Below are 15881 nucleotides of genomic sequence, written 5' to 3'. Positions count from 1 at the left end.
ATTCCTTCTTGCAGTAAATTGTGCTGCTCTAATGGGCTTCCCAGCAGTGCAGGGAGTGGGTGTTGAACCAAGGACACATGGAGCAGCATTGCAGGGTAGCTTATTAAGTACCATGTCCATAAGGCAACCTGAGTGCTTAGAGCCTTCTATTCACAAATGAGGTCTGAGATCTTTGCTTGCCCTTTCTCTCCACTGTGCACTGAATTTGGCACATAACAAGGTAGTCTGGGCGTGATGATACCGAGCCAGCTAGAGGGCAGGAGGAGATGATGATGGGTGAGCTATTTTTCCTGCTGTCCTTCAATATAAAAAGTTAACATTTAATTGTTGCAACTGCTTTTACTGCAGGCTCTGATGTTGGACAATTACCTTATCAATTTCTAACCTTGTACCTGAGCCCCAAGGGTCAGATCTGTACTCGGTAGAGCTGCTGTGTTCACCAGGTTTCTGCTAGGGATTGGTTTGACTTGGGCTATGCTCTGCTGTTGTCTATCAGCAAAGTTTGGAGTTTCTGAAATTGCTCTGCAGTGCAACTGCTGCACAGGGAATTAGAGTGATTTCAGTGTATCCTGCTTTGCTGAAGGCCACATCTCACGTGGCCAAACTATAGTTTAATAGCAAAGCCAGTTTTAAATGTTCTGTATTAAAGGTGCCCGAATTCACCCTGAGCAGTTTCCATTCTTTTTGAAGCTGTGACCTTTTACTTACTCCAGAAGCCAGTTGGAGAGGGGAAAGATCTTAGAATCATAGAATGGGTTGGAGTGGTAGGGACCTTAAAGAACATCAAGTTCCCAACCCCCAGCTGTGGGCAGGGGCACCTTCTACTAGATCAGGTTGCTCAAAGCCCCATCCAACCTGGTCTTGAACATTTCCAGGGTTGGGGAAGCCACAGCTTCTTTGGTCAGCCTGCTCCAATGTCTCACTGTCCTCACAGGGAAGAATTTCTTCCTAACATCTAATCTAAATCTCTCTACTCTTATTTTAAAGCCATTCCCCCTTGTCCTACCACTATCTGCCTGTGTAAAGATGTGGCAAAGATTTTAAGGGATTTTTAGAGAGCCCCTGGAGAGAGAAATTGAACAGTATTTTCATAATTATTCCACAGACTAGTCTGCATGACGTCAATGTGATTCATGCAAGGTCATTACAATATATCTTAGTATCTGAGTAGGAAGTGGGAACAGGATCCTGGGGGGAGGAAAAACCTGTTGTATGTCTGATTCTGCTATTAAGTACAAACAGGATCATAAATAAATGGTTAGGTTCTGTCTTGAGAAGCTGGGGTGAAATAAGGTGGCAGGCACCTTTAGAAAACCCCACATTTTCATAGGCCATTTACATATTGTTTGATACAGATTATCTGTGAAGCTACAATTTGATGATAACCAGCACAGGAGTAAAAGTGTGTAATAAATAATAAACAAATATAGAATGCCTGGTATAATTGAAACAGCCAAACATTTATGACCTAAACTTTTGTTAATGCCTCAGCCTCTTCTAAGGGAAGCAGTGAGGATTGCCACCTATTTCTAAATGCAGATATTTTGTAGGGTGATTTCTTTTTGCCTGCTCCCCCCCAGCACTTCTCATTGCATCTCTTATTCCTCTTGAATAACTATATTGCATTTTGTACAATAAATGGCATTTGAATGTATATTGGAAATGACCAGGATTGGTATTAGAAATTAAATAAAATATTACCTTTTTTTTTTCCTTTTTGTAAATTGCTCCAGTGGTAGCAAATTAACAGTAAATTGATAGAGAAAGGTAAGCGCAGATCCTTTAAATCATAGTGAAGTTTTTGGCATTCAAGCTAGAAGTGTCTCAATTTAACACATCATTGGTTTGTATTATTAGAAATTTCATTGGTTTGTGGAGCGTATGATGGTTATGCTCTAAAATTGAAAGTACATAGGCTCAGGACTTCCACAGTAGGCTGAGCTCTCACGCAGTTACTGATCAGTGTGCAGCAACTGCCATGGCTTGTTAATAAGCACAGGCAAGCCACCATTAAAACCCTACTTGCCACTGTATAGAAAGATTTTTAACAGTACTTATTTTCTTGTTTATAGTTCCATATCAATCATGAAATGGGAACTGAGAGACCAGTAAATGTCATTTGCCACTTTTCGAGTGGCATGAATTTATCATCTTCATTGCATTTCATCGCATTCATCTGTTTCCTTCCAAATGGGAGTAGGGGATTAGAGTGGAAATGTGTCTTGAATCATTAAAAGAAACTCTACTTAAAATAGTAGGGTTAATTAAGCTACCAAACTTGTTTCAGTTAATACTTAGTCAGTGTGATTGTAACTCTTCTTGTACTGTTTTGAGCCTTGTTCCCTGAAAATTGTCCTAGAACCCCCCTTGTAATAGGGGAGATACTTGGTTAAATAGTAAAATATTTTTAGAAGCTTGCTAAACTTTAAGAGGGTCTTTATTTGCCAATTTTTATGGCTGCCTTCTCCACGGTGCATTTGGTGGGCACTTAACAAGGGTTTATTATGTCTATAAAGTCCTAGCGCGATACATATTCCTTGTCATGTGCAGGCTATGTTAAATGCGCCTTCTGTCACGATCATGAGGCTGGTTTTATTCAGATGGTGGTTTTCCCATCTGTGGGGAATGAGAATTTCTCCATTTTTGTGTGCTGCTAGGAGGTAATTACTTGGGACTAAAGATAGGGTGTTTGCCTTTTGCCACGATCTGGTGGATTCGTCTGTTGTCAGCCTTTTGCCCTTAAGGCCTGATGTTCTTCATTGTTTCTTGCTGAATGGAACTTGCTAAAATGCTTGTGCTGATGTAGCAGAAGCAGCTGATATGTCTGAAGCACTGGTGTTTTCACTGACTTGTCCCAGTGGTGCCCATTGGCAGGGCAGAGCAGCCTGGGCCGTGCTGGGGACGTGGCTGGTGACACAGCAGCTTGGGAAGGTGATGCTTGAAATGCTCTGCGGTCCTGCAGCACCACGGGACATAGGCATGGCATGTCACCAGGCTGGGTAAGGACGCTGCTGGGCCTTTGTCAGGTAATCGGAGGTCTTAGTCATGGGATGGAAGAGTGTTTGCAAAACACTTGGGAAACCAAGTAGGAAAGGGGCTGCCAAGATTACTTCTTTCTCCTATCTGAAAGCTCCCAAGAAGAGCATAGCAGGAGCAGTTAGCAAGCTGGACCTTCTCTGCAGGTTGCAAATTAAATAATCTCATTTAATCTATTCCATGTGCTAAAATACCTCTACAGCTGAGGATGGTCAAATCCAACCCCAGTATAGGCCGGCAATTCATTAAGAGGTGCAAATCCTACCACAGTCATGCAGATAAATTTGGTCAAGGACACTGTGATTCAGGACATGGCTCCTTCTGCACAAAGAATATCTGCACCATCTACACTCTCACTGAGACATTGCTCTGCAAAACCCTTTTTTAATGGAGCCAAAACCGGGATCTGAATGAGTTGTGCTTAAAAGCAATTGTCTCTCTCATTTTAATTAATCAGTACTGCTTGAATACTACTGGTTGAATAATGTATTTAATGAATAATGCTGTTGTCCATCAAATAAATTATTCAATTAATCTTTCTTTTTTGCATTAGCTAAACACTTCTATAGAAGTTCGGAAATATCCGTTGAATAATCTATTAGAATGATGCATTACTTTTCAAATATATGATACAACAAATAATTTTATCTAGTATTCAGCCAAGTTTTCCCTTAATTAAAATTTGCATGTATATAACAACTGTGCCTAAAGAATCACAAAGACTTTAGGTAACAGCAGACATGAGGTGAAGTGCTTCTGTTATTTTGGATGATTTATGTGTTTTAGCTGCTGTGGTATTGTGTTCTAAGAGTATGTCAGGGATGGCAAGAGTTCTGAAGATTCTCTTTTTGTTTGTTTGGTTTTGGGTTGTTTTTTATTATTATTATTTTTTTGTTTAATAGATTTACTTTTATTCTGAACTCCAAATAAGTGATACACATTTTGCCAGTGAAGTGCAGCCACCCTTGCAAGAGAAGTGGTTGGCAGTCAGTTCATTGTACAAGGGTGGAGAATGAAGAAACAGAGACTGAGGAAAAGAGCCAATTCCACCACGGACAGATTCACATGGCAGATTCTGACATGCAGAGGGCTCTCACTCCTATCAAACACCTCAAGGAGCCCATTTCAGGAGGACTGACTACTCCTATGAGGGTCCGTAACTATGGGTGGCTGGGGACCCAGCCTCCAGAACTGATATTTACACCAGTAATGTGCACAGGCACATCAGATGCCTGGACAATAACAAAAACATTTGGTCAAAGCTCTAGTATGAGCAGGGTAATGGCTGAATACTGCTTCCTTCAGACTTCAACCCCAAATTTTGTGGTCATGTACAGATATTGGGGCTGGGAGGCAGAAGGGAATGTGCCCAAACCCCCTGAACAACTTGCATCTCCTGCCTCATTTCTGCTGACATTTCAATGCCCGCATGTCCCATTTTTGGAGGTGACATGCTCTCCAAGTCTGGCTTTCAAGGGCCTTTGGGTGCCTCTGGATTGTCAGGCTTCAGGTTTGGCCACCCTAACGCCATTCTCTGGACTTGGGCAGAAATCAAGAGCCCTCTCTGCCTTGGCAATTACAGAAATCCCTGCAGTGCTTCCCTGTGTTATTGAAGACACCTGACTACCCCAGAAGTGTGGCCCTAGAAGGCAGGGCCAGCTGTGGTGGTCCGCCTGCATGGTCCCACACTGAGGTGCTCTGGGAGGTCAGTGTCCTGTCCCTGAGGAGAGACTCGGGTATGGTGAGGCTTTAGCTGTGGGAAAGTGGAGCTGTGGTGCACAGGGTGGCCCACTGGGCATTTTACACTAAAATTCACTTAAATAAAGAATGGAAAGCCAGTACTGTTTTGATTTAGAAGAGGAAGGAAGTCCTTTACTCTTGCATTTACATTTTTCTTTAGCTTCCAGTTTGTAAAATGAAAAGAATAATTTAGAGGTTCAGAGGATCTCCATGAAGTATGAAATAACCCAGCCGCTGCTGCATTTGGGGACTTGAAGGCAGTCAAGGAACTACGATTGAGGCCATTAAGGTCATCTGGTTTTGTCTCAGCAAAATCCAGTGGGTTTTGATGTTTCGCAACTTGGTAAAGAATGCTTTTTAAAGGGAAAAAAATAAGTAAATTATTCAGGAATTTAAGTCCTGGGCTTTATCGCTAACCCTTGGGAATGGTTTTACGATAGCTCACTGTCTCTCTGGTTTTGAGTGTCTCTCAGAATGATGTAGGCTCTTGATCTAGCCAACTTGCCTGTATCTTTATATTAAAGTTGCCCTTCGTATGATTGTGGATTTAATTTAATGCAAACGGAATTGTGTCTAGGTGACATGATCAGACTGTGTTATGCAAACTCTTACATTATGACATTCCTCTCACACTAACTAAAAGCTTTGTTGCAACATATTAATATAGAAGGGGTTATTTGTTTTGCTAGTAATAAAGGCTGTATATTTGCTGTTTAGAAGTAGTAATAACGTTGACTTTTACACAACCTTGGGGAGAAAGTTGCGTTATATATTTATTTTTGAAGAGTTAAAAATTAAAAATGCATCTTGTGTATGTTCAGCTGAGACGAGAGCGAAGGAGAGTACATACAAATTCCATCAAATACAATTAGCATAATCAGAGGCTGGATGAGAGCCACAAATGATTGCACAAGGGGAAAAGAAGTAGTTCCTGGGATCTTGGTACATTGCCTGAAGCTGAAAGGGACACAAAGCAGTAGGAACTATTTTTACCCAAGGGCAATTTTTGCTGATACTGCCCTTGCAAGCAGCTTATTTTATTATTTTTATAGATTCTTTTTCTGCCTTAAATTTGTATACTGAATTATCCATGAGGATAAATGTCAGAGTGGATTAAGATTAAATTAGGAACTAGATACTTCAAAACCAAAAATGTCCCTCCTTCCTACGTACTCCCTTTAGTTTATTCTAGGGTTTTTTGCAGGGGGACGAAGTTGGCTTCTTTCCCTGTAGATGCACTAGGCTGCAGCTACATAGATTGTATTTTCCTTTGCATCTTTTTACGTTCAGTTTTTCTGTACAGATAATTTAACTTCCAATATCCCATCTTCTTTGGTTTAGGTCATCATTCTCTTCATAGAGTCCCTGAATTTCTTTCTTTCCTTGTAATATAGCTGGGTGATGTTCTTTGTCATTTTTTTCCCTTTTTCCCTCTGGTTCTGCTGCAGTGCTCACAGGGGCACAGTCAGAGAGTTTACAATGGCTCCTACCATCCAGAGAGTGATGAGTAATTTAGACCACTTGTTATCCAGGGCTGCCAGACTCCAGCTTCGAACAGAGCTGACAGAGAAAAGCAGACATGACACCAAAATTAGGTACCTGTATTACCCTGTTTAGCTGCTGCCCCTAGATCTTACCAAGTTAGTTATAATAACCCTATTGATGTTAGTGGATGAAAGCTCGGTCTTAAAAAATTCCCCCTGTGTTGTACACAGAGGTTTTGCCTATCTGCAAGAAAATCTTTTCCCTCCCTGCTTCTTTTTTTCCCAAACCCGTGCTTTTTTCCTGTCACTTTGTGTTTCATCTCTTGTTTTCTCATCATGCTCACCTCCTTTCCACTCCCTCTGACACATGCAAATGTTCCAGAATACATTCATGCACTCATACTTTATTAGTCTTTCTCAGATGCATAGTTTTCTGGTTTTTATTTTTTTCTGGGCTTGTTTTGTTTGGCACTCTTCATACATTTTAATGCAAGATATGCTTAAGGGTGTCTATTTAAAACTGCAGTTGTTTAAACACTCCAAATGGTCCCTTTGGGAAGGCAGAGGAGTGCAGGGAATGCAGACAAAGGCGACTGATGATGACTTGTATGTAGCACACCTTCCTTTGACCGCAAAACCATGTGTACAGCATTGATCTGACCAGTTTCTGGCTCAGAGCAGCTTCCAACAGTTGTTCAGTCTTGAAAATATTTTTTGAAAATATTTTTGAAAAACATTTAACCCCAGTGCTTTCTCTCACTTTGTGCATTCAGAGATCTTCCTCAAGAGAAATTCTAATGGGAAGGAGTTGATCAGTTGAGCACTACCAAGATGTTTTTGAGAAGCAAGATTGGAAGCACATACAGCTGGAAATAGAGCTCTCTTCCCATAGGGGAAACACTTGTTTTCTGAATATAGAAAAGATTTTGGGAGGTTTTTAGATACACCATTCTTTCCCTCTGGTACTCTTCCAGTTCAGATAATGCTACTGATGTCCCTGGGCCTACAGCTCAAGGTAAGATGCTATGCTGGGTGTGTGACAGCTTTTCCAGACATGGAAATGTCACAAGTTTAAAGCCTCCCATTTTATGCCCTGTGCAGCTGTAAACAGGAATTTTATTCCACTGAGAAAGGCAGGTTTTTAGTTTGCCAGTGGAGTTTGCTCTCTTGGCTAGTTCTGAAAGGGCTTGAACTCCCTCAAGCTTGGTATTGAAAAGCTTTAGACAATCACATTTTATAGCTATTTTACTTTTATTAGTGAAATAAAAAAAAAAAAAACAAATTTGAGACCTACCTAGTTCAACCTTTGGTAAATAATTTCATTGTAAAAATTTACTCATGAAAGAGAAGGAAATTAAAATATGTCTCTAAACGACTAGTTCCAGAGACAAAAAAAAAAAAATTTAAATAACAGCAGCAAGAGTATCTTACAGTTTTCACCTCTTTAAGAATCAGAAAGCTTTTTTAAGCAGCAACTGCTGTATAAAACGTGAACAGGGAAAGCTGTTTCCATGTGTCCAGCTTGGTGCTGAATGTGACCATGATGCAGTGAAACAGTGTGGGACTGGATGAGAGGGCTCCTCAAAGCAAGAGGGGAATATTAGGTGGGCTGGAATGTAATTACTGGAGCTGAATCTGAGCCAAGACAATGGGACTGACAACACATTCCTAGGAAATGTGCTCTTTGATCGTAAATATCTGTGAAGCAAGCTTGCCAACCATATTGATTTTGGCAGTGGATTATCACTGACAGCCAGGATCTGCTGCCCTCCTGCTTAAAGCAGTGCCCTAATAGGTTTTTGGACAAGCAGCCAGGATATATGGAGAGGACAACTCCCAGGATACATTCACCCCATCACAGGTTCCCTGAGTGTGTTGGGTTGGCCCCTGGAGAAGTCCTGTACAGGTGTTTGGTGCCAGGACAGCAAGTTCTACACATTTGGGAAGTGCTGGCCCCACACAGAGCAGGTGCAGGTGCACTGTGGAATGTCCAACCCACTGACATCAGCAGCTCTGTGCAGGTGCCCATCCTTTGGATGAGGCTGATCTGGCTCTGCTCCCTTTCTATCATGAGCTTTGACCAGAATGAAGCCTGAGCAAAGCCTGACCTGCATAACAGCTTTATTCCTTCAGACTCTGCATTTGGGAGACAATTGCTGGCTTTACCAAATGGAAGAGCCAGGTTTCAACAGCCAGCACATTGGGTAGTGATACTTACAAGCTGCTGGTACTTTTGTTCTTAAATGAAATTGAGTATAGCTGTGAGGAGGCTGTTGTAAAGTAATGAGATAAAACTTGAGAAAGTTTTATGATGATGTTTGTCATTGTGTGTGAAATGCATAGAGATTGTGCCCTGATCCTCAGCTGATAATTCCAAGTCCTACTGGAACACAAATAATAACCAGGTATTTAGGATAGATTATAATTTACTTTTGGATCCATTAGCATTTCGGTTAAATCTGACAAACGATTTAGAAAATCTATAGGAATTCAAAGAGCCTGCTTATCATATTTTGTGACAGCTGGGTGAATACTTGACATCTTTGTGCTCTTAAAAGAACATATGCAAAGACTCAATTTAATTTGTAGGGTTGAGGGAATTTATTTGCCTAATTTTGAGCCCACTGGCACATGATGGATTTGAAAGTTCAGTTCTAACAGGAGTATAATTGGGTTCTGATTTCACTTAGAAGAGAGCATGTTAGAAAGGGTGAAGAGAGAGACAGAGACACAAGGAAAATAAAGTAAGAAAATGAAACTGAGAACACTCCAAAAAAATTGTGATGAGATTGAAAAAAGAGTGTAGCAATGCACAGCATGAGAAAAAGCCCATACATAAAAATAAGTTACTCTTTAAGGGGACAGAAGAGACCAGATAATACATTCTTAATTGGCAATAGTGCCAAATGTCTTTTGGCTGAGAAGAGCTGATGCTTTAAAAGAGATGCTTTAAAATTTACTCACTGTCATAGCTGAAAACAAAGACAAAATATTTAGCCCCTTAAGTTATGGGAAAGGAGAGATGGATGTTTCTCTAAATACTTTCTCGAGCTCAGGAAGTAAAGCAGCTCATCCAATGTTCAGTCTTGCAAGGAGAGTCTTTCAGCACAAATACTTGGTGTAAATAGTGAGCTGCAAGGAAAGGACACATGGCCGTGGCCATACAGACCAGATCCCACGGGTGAATATCTGCCTTGCTGACCAGCAGCTGTTGTCTCATGTCTCCTCTGGTTTCATTTGGGGCAAAGACCATCTCACTCAGGTCAGCTACCACAACACTCAGCTTGGTCTGTTCCCTGCATGCAAGTAAAGTCCTGGGGCCATCACAAGTGCCAAAGTCCTTTCAGGTGACTGGATGGGCGTGATGTCTGCTGGCAGTTACCAACAGAACATACTTAGAGATGGAAGTGGCACTGTACCAGGTGATAGTGAAGGAGTCTTCCCGTACAGTTCCTGAATACCTTCGTAAGAGACAAATATTTGGATTTGTTGATTAGGATCTGACCTGCTTACACCTGCTTTGCCTTTTGTTTTTGTTCAGACTACAGCAGCTCCTTTTCTTATCATTTTTGAAAGATTGGGAGCACCCTCTGCTTTGGCCCCTAATGTGCACAGTGGGATCAGTGGCAGTGTAGGTTTCTTCTGTCTCTGTGCTGCTGAGGACTGCTGCCACGTGAGCAGAACATCCAGTCCAGTGTCCTTCCTCATCCCGTGCAGCATGTGGGGCCAGGATTCACAAGCAGCACAGCGTGCCAGCATTCTAAAGTAGCTTTATTAACAGTCCTGAGGGAATACCTCTCTACATCCCTCATTTATCTATTAAGTGAATCTTTTAGCAGAAAAAGAGGGCAGGAATTGAGTCTGGTTTCAGTCTAACTCAGCATTTATATTTTCTGAATTACTTCCAAGTGAGCTGGCTACTGATGTCCCCAGCCTTTCTTTTGCCTCACATTGGACACAAAGTCCCTTTGCGGCTCGGCACTGACTGGTCCAGTTGAACCAGCCTGAGTCCAAGGCATTTGAAAGTAAATCTCTGTTCAGTGCTGTAGGACCTTGTCAACTGCTAAAGGTTCAGCTTAGTACACAGCAAATAGAAGTATTTCTCCTGTGATACTTGCATTTCCTTTCATTTTTAGGTAAGAACTACATTTTCAGCTGTATCACTGGCAACTTTCATTAACGCTCCTTGTTGAACAGTAGCTTTTTCATCTTTGTACTTCACTAACGTTGTAGAATTAAATGGGTTTTTCTGTCTTTTTGATTGTATCCTGATATTCTGTCATGTTTTGATCTCTGTGTAGTGCACATAGGCTGAAAACTCCTTGAGGTACAAACTCCTGGGGAAGGAGGGTGTATGAGGGTGTATATTTTCTTTAGAGGGTGCCTACTGTGGCAGACCCCCATATACTATGATACTGTGAAATAATAGTAATATAATAATAATAATTGTTTTATTTTATTTTATTTTATTTTATTTTATTTTATTTTATTTTATTTTATTTTATTTTATTTTATTTTATTTTATTTCTTCCACATTACCTTTGTAAAACCTAGGAAACTCAATTTTGTTTAAAGTGTATTGAGAACTCTAGGTAAAGAGCAGGAAATGGCAACCTACAGACACAGCAAATGGCCCGAAATACTAATACATTTCTGACTTTATACAGCAACTTTTCCTTAATCCGATCACTGGTTAATTTAATCCTGTTTCCTTTGATTGGATCCCCTGGAACCAAATAATTTGTATTGTGTTTTAGTCTGGTATTTCTGATCATTGTCTTTGTTAATTTGATCAGGATTGATTGAAGCAGCCATTGAAAGTAAAACGTATAATTAATCAAATGCAGCATTAGAAAAGCAGGCCCTGAGTGAGTCTGTTAGCTTTTACCTCTTGTTTTTCTTCCCCAGTATATGAAGCTTGGACTACTTTAGAAAATGATGAACTTTTTTATAGCATCCACAGCTCAGTAGTAGAAAGGGAAAGAGATACAGATATATCTATGTACATATGCTTATTTAATTGTGAATAGAATAGAATAGAATAGAATTAGTTAAGTCAGAAGGGACCTACAGTTATCATTCAGTCCAATTTCATATCTCCTCTCAAAGCATCTAAATGTCACAAATTCTGTGACCCTTTCTGAGACAGGCATGTTTGGTGGAAGATCTTGCTTAATGGCTCAACGTTCTTGTTAACTCAGTGATTTTAAGAAACTCGACATGTGATCTATGTTTGAATTTGGCACAGAATCATCACGAAAAAACAAGATATGTCTCTGTGCTTTATTCTAATAACATCTGGAAAATCTGGTACAGCCAGTGCTTGTCTGAAGCTAACAGTCACTCCAAAAACTGTTGTATGGGTAGAAAGGAGATTTTGGATTCTCAACAAAGATTATTTTGATTCCCACCTGTTGTGTGGAAAGCATACCTATTGGGTTTTTTTTAGAGTAGGTGTGTGGCCCCATTTTGCTTCTTCTCTCACTCTGATCAATAGCTCTGACCAAAGTTGGCCTTTTTGATCTGCACTGTTAGATATTTACAGATTTGTGTTCTAACTGAACCTTTATTACAACAAACCAAGGCTCAGTTTGTATTCTGGAGGCAAAGGTTGTACAAGAACAGCTAGAACTCCCCTTGCTCTTCTGAAGGCCACAGTAAGTTCAGCAGGGGACAGGCTGCCTCTTCAGGGGTATTACCTGCAGTGACCCCAGGCTGACCTCCCTGACAGTCCATCCAGGGGGAATACAAGGGCACTGTCTGCCCTGCACCCATCCTAAGCAGGAATAGCAGCTTCTGATGGACCATGATCTGCAACAGCGGAGGAGGAGAATTAGGAAGATCAGATAACGACTTGCTGTTGTAGGTGAGGTATCCCTACCAAAGGTCATTTAATTTTAGTTTGTCCTTCCCTTCATGGCTTACAGAACTAACCTGTGTTATTTAGTGCTCACAATAACCCTTCTCTCCCTCTCCCTGTCACCTTGACATTTCTTGAGTGGGAGATTATTTTTAGAGGTGGTTTACTTTGTGTTAACTTCCTGGGAGCAAAGAGAGTGTGAGGTTTTATGCTTTTTGTAACATGAATCTTCTTCTAAAGATACATAACAGGGGATTTTCAAAAACCGAGAAGTCTTTGGCCAAACTCACATCCTTGTTGGATTTCCTCTTCTCATTTAGTCCAATGGCTTAGAATAATTTAATCTTAAAAGAATAAAAAGTAAAGGAATGTAAATCAATGAAGGAAATGTAAGTAGAGCTTAATCTTGACGGTACCCATTTATCCTTGGATGACAAAGGAGTGTTTACCATCACAAGTTGCTGTGAACAGAGTAATACTAAAGGATCATCTGATTCACACCCAAAATAAGAATGAGGTATCTGGAAAAAATGTGCAGCGATGTAGCAAAATTCTGACAGGTGTACCAGTAATGCTAGACCAAGCTATACCATTATCAGTTTTGCTTTAAATCATGTGGCTGTGGACAGCAAAGTATGTCTAATAGCCATTTGGTAGATTTATATCTTGGGATGCAATGTGTTTGCCATAAATCTTTTAGAAGGATGGTGGTTGAGGCACCTGAGGCAGTCGTGCTAGTCCACGAATCCGTTCTGCTGAAAGAAAACAGGAGTACTGGGCAGCTTCCTATTGGTAGCACAGAGATACAGAAACAAAACAAGCAGGAATGCTCTGATGTAAAACCTACAGAGCAGGAGAATTGAAGAAAACAGTGACTGTGTTTCCAGAAAAACCATATATTAGCAGTCTGTTGTAAATCAAATTAAATGTCTACCTCACTGCCTGATCCTGCACTGAAGTTCCTGTGTTCTTAAAGCTCTGAATCTGAATGGAAATAGGGTTGTGTCTTGAGACCTCATTCCCAAAAAGCATCTGCCAGTCATGTCTGGTCAGAACAGCTTGGGGAATGTTTACCTTCTTTTAGGAACCAATGGGATAATGATGGTTTCGAGCCGGTTTTGCACAAACTTGCTTGAATCTTAATGGGCATTTTCATCTGTCTGCACAGAGGAAAATGGCTTTAAAGCAGAGGAAAAAAGGTTTTAATAAGAATCATTGAGATCTGTGATTTTGGGTTAGAAGGGAATGCAGTATATTATTGTAGTGTTTTTCACTGTGAAATACATTTGTGTTTCCTCTACACAAAAAAAAAATTTAACAAGACTAGACCAATTACAAGAATACCCAGATTTTAGATGTTATCTTGGATGTAGAAAAAGGAATGGATTATTAAAGTGTATAGTGTCTGAGAGAAATAGCACTCTAATGCTGTTTTTCACATCTTAATTTTAGTGCCTGCATAACCTACCTTCCTAAGATGCTCTTAATTGATAATTTCAATAGAATTTGAATAAAGTCTAATATATCTGGGATTCCTCCTCCACTTCTTAAAATATGATGTGAAATTTATTAGTCTTAATGTACATATCCCAGAGCTAATTGTTTTATCTTGTAAATCAGTTTCTCATCTTTTTTATGGCTTTTACTTTCAGATATAAAAAATTAAATAAATTCTTGATTGAAAAGTATTTTTTGTTTTGCAGTAGCAAAAGGGGGAGGGGGTCAGCTTTGTAAGTGCAAAAGGATTTTTAGGGTTTTTTTAAATTATTTACAAATGCTGAATTAAAGGACAGCAGAGTTTAAATTATGCATTAAATTAGCATGTTACTGATGGAAGACACTCAAAGAAAGTTGAAAATTTTAATTGCTGTGATCCAAATTCAGCCACAATTTAATAGCTTAATTGGTGTTGATGAACTTAAGGCAGTGATAAAGCCCAGCCTATAGGCTTATTTTTCTTTTTGCTGTGAAAGGTAAGCATGCTGTTTCTACAGTACTGTCTGTCCTTTTGTTTGAGAGTTGACTGAGTATACTTTGATCCTTTTTTTAGAAAAAGAATTCTCTGTTCTCCCTTAAAGAAAGCTTCCTGAGACCTGGATCAGATTATGGAAACTGAAGTGAGCACACAAAAGTGCTTGTTAGAAAGTGAAATATATGTGCAAACTAAATGTGCCCTTGATGATAGCCTTATTGATCAAACCAAGTTAATAAATCACTAATATCACGCAGCACTGTTCAACACTCACAGGCTTATATTGGTTTTCTTTTTTTTTTCTTCCCTTTCTTTTTATGTGCCTGCTGTGTAGGCAGAGAACATGCACTTTCCTGCCACGGACTGTGTACTACAATTGAAATACTGAGTTCAGAGGGCTTGAATATAGAATGTCGGCATCCAGTACAAGAAAAAGGAACTTTTATTGCAGTAACTTACTGCTGGGATTGGGGCATTTTGCTTCTTAAGTATTCCTCTCTTTCTTTCTAATGCTTCAGGCCCTCATCCAGAATGAAATTTGGGGTCCTGTTTGGATAATTAAAAGAATTCCATGGGAAATTTGGCATGAAAATGCCATATGGAGTGACTTCTGAGCCTAGCAATGGCCAGCATTTGCATTCAAGATAAATGTTTAGTTTTCAAGAAGTCTGCCTTTAGGTTCTTCTTCAGTAGCTTTGCCAGTACATAAGGGCAACATCCTTTGTGCACCCTTGGGATTCTGGTCTGACAAGCACTTACTCCATTACTGCCCATATTTCCTTAAGCCCTCTGACAAAAAGCACTTATGATGAAGTGGATTTATGTGCCCGTGCCATGGGATGCCTGCAGGATCTCTGAGAGCCCTCTCGCGTTGCGCAGTGCATGTTCTCTGTAGCTGCCGCGTTGTTCCCGGTGCCGCGCGTTTTCTCCTCCGTCGTGAGATGATTTTGCATTCGTAGCTTTGCTCTGATTTGGGGTTGATCTGCATGCAGACCGTGTTAGTAGAGGAGGTTCTGCTCAGGCTAAAGTGGGGCTTCTGTGCTCGAACCCAGTGTCGTGCGCTGATGTCCCTGGTGTCCTGGAGCAGCAAGTGTCGCAGCCGGGACCTTGGTTCGATACCTCAGCTCCGTTCCCTGATGTTCTCGCTGAGAAATGAAGGCAGCTGGGTGAGTACCTGAGCCTCTGCTGGTGCAATTTGCCAAGACAGAATACAAAGTAGCATTTATGAAGCACTTCTTGTCATTTCATGGTCCTGCATTCATTCCTAGCTAATGACTGGAGCGCTGGTATGAGAGCGGTGGTTGTACTGGGCAGTCAGCCATGAGAAAGAAAGACACCACCTGTGGTCAATTCACAACCCTTTTCTATCCCATCTTTCTCTGTTATTTTCCATAATCTCATTCCTTCTCTTTCCTTCATAAACCTGTAGGTGATGTGGGTGGTGGGCCTTAGAAAAGGTTGAAGAGACAGAAGCGGCTGACCCTTTCCCAGTATGGAGTTATCTTCCATTGCATTGTCAAAGCGAGGGAATTTGGGCTTTCTTATTTATCAGAGTAGCCAAGGCTCAGTCCAGAAAAATTGGGGTTGATTATGGTGGTGGAAAGAAGCTGGACATGCTCATATATGTGCCTTCTTATCAGCTCACAAACTGAGTGGTCAGAAGCTGTGCTCTGCATGGAACCAGGATCAGGGCTGGGTAAAGGTACTGATGCTGTGCTGGTCTGGAACTCCTGTGAATATGTGGAATGCACCTCACTCAAGAGAGAAACAGCAATATGTTTCATTAGTT

At 40.6% G+C, this 15881-nt stretch overlaps 1 protein-coding gene across 4 annotated transcripts in view; it reads left to right on the top strand.

The window, feature by feature from the left end:
- KLHL29 (kelch like family member 29) overlaps window positions 1-15881 on the top strand; it is a 391289-nt gene that overhangs the window by 230147 nt on the left and 145261 nt on the right. For 3 of the 4 annotated variants that reach the window (XM_030946673.1, XM_030946675.1, XM_030946672.1), the window contains exon 4: window positions 15145-15258. The exons of the other annotated variant lie outside the window; for it this stretch is intronic. In XM_030946673.1, the coding sequence (XP_030802533.1) occupies window positions 15145-15258 (114 nt within the window). The remainder of the gene's footprint in view (window positions 1-15144; window positions 15259-15881) is intronic. 4 annotated transcript variants of the gene reach the window in all.

Source organism: Camarhynchus parvulus, chromosome 3 (genome assembly GCF_901933205.1).
Source record: "Camarhynchus parvulus chromosome 3, STF_HiC, whole genome shotgun sequence".
NCBI lineage: Eukaryota > Metazoa > Chordata > Aves > Passeriformes > Thraupidae > Camarhynchus > Camarhynchus parvulus.
The sequence above is the reverse complement of the archived record's forward strand: the minus strand, read 5'-3'. Positions and strand labels throughout refer to the sequence as shown.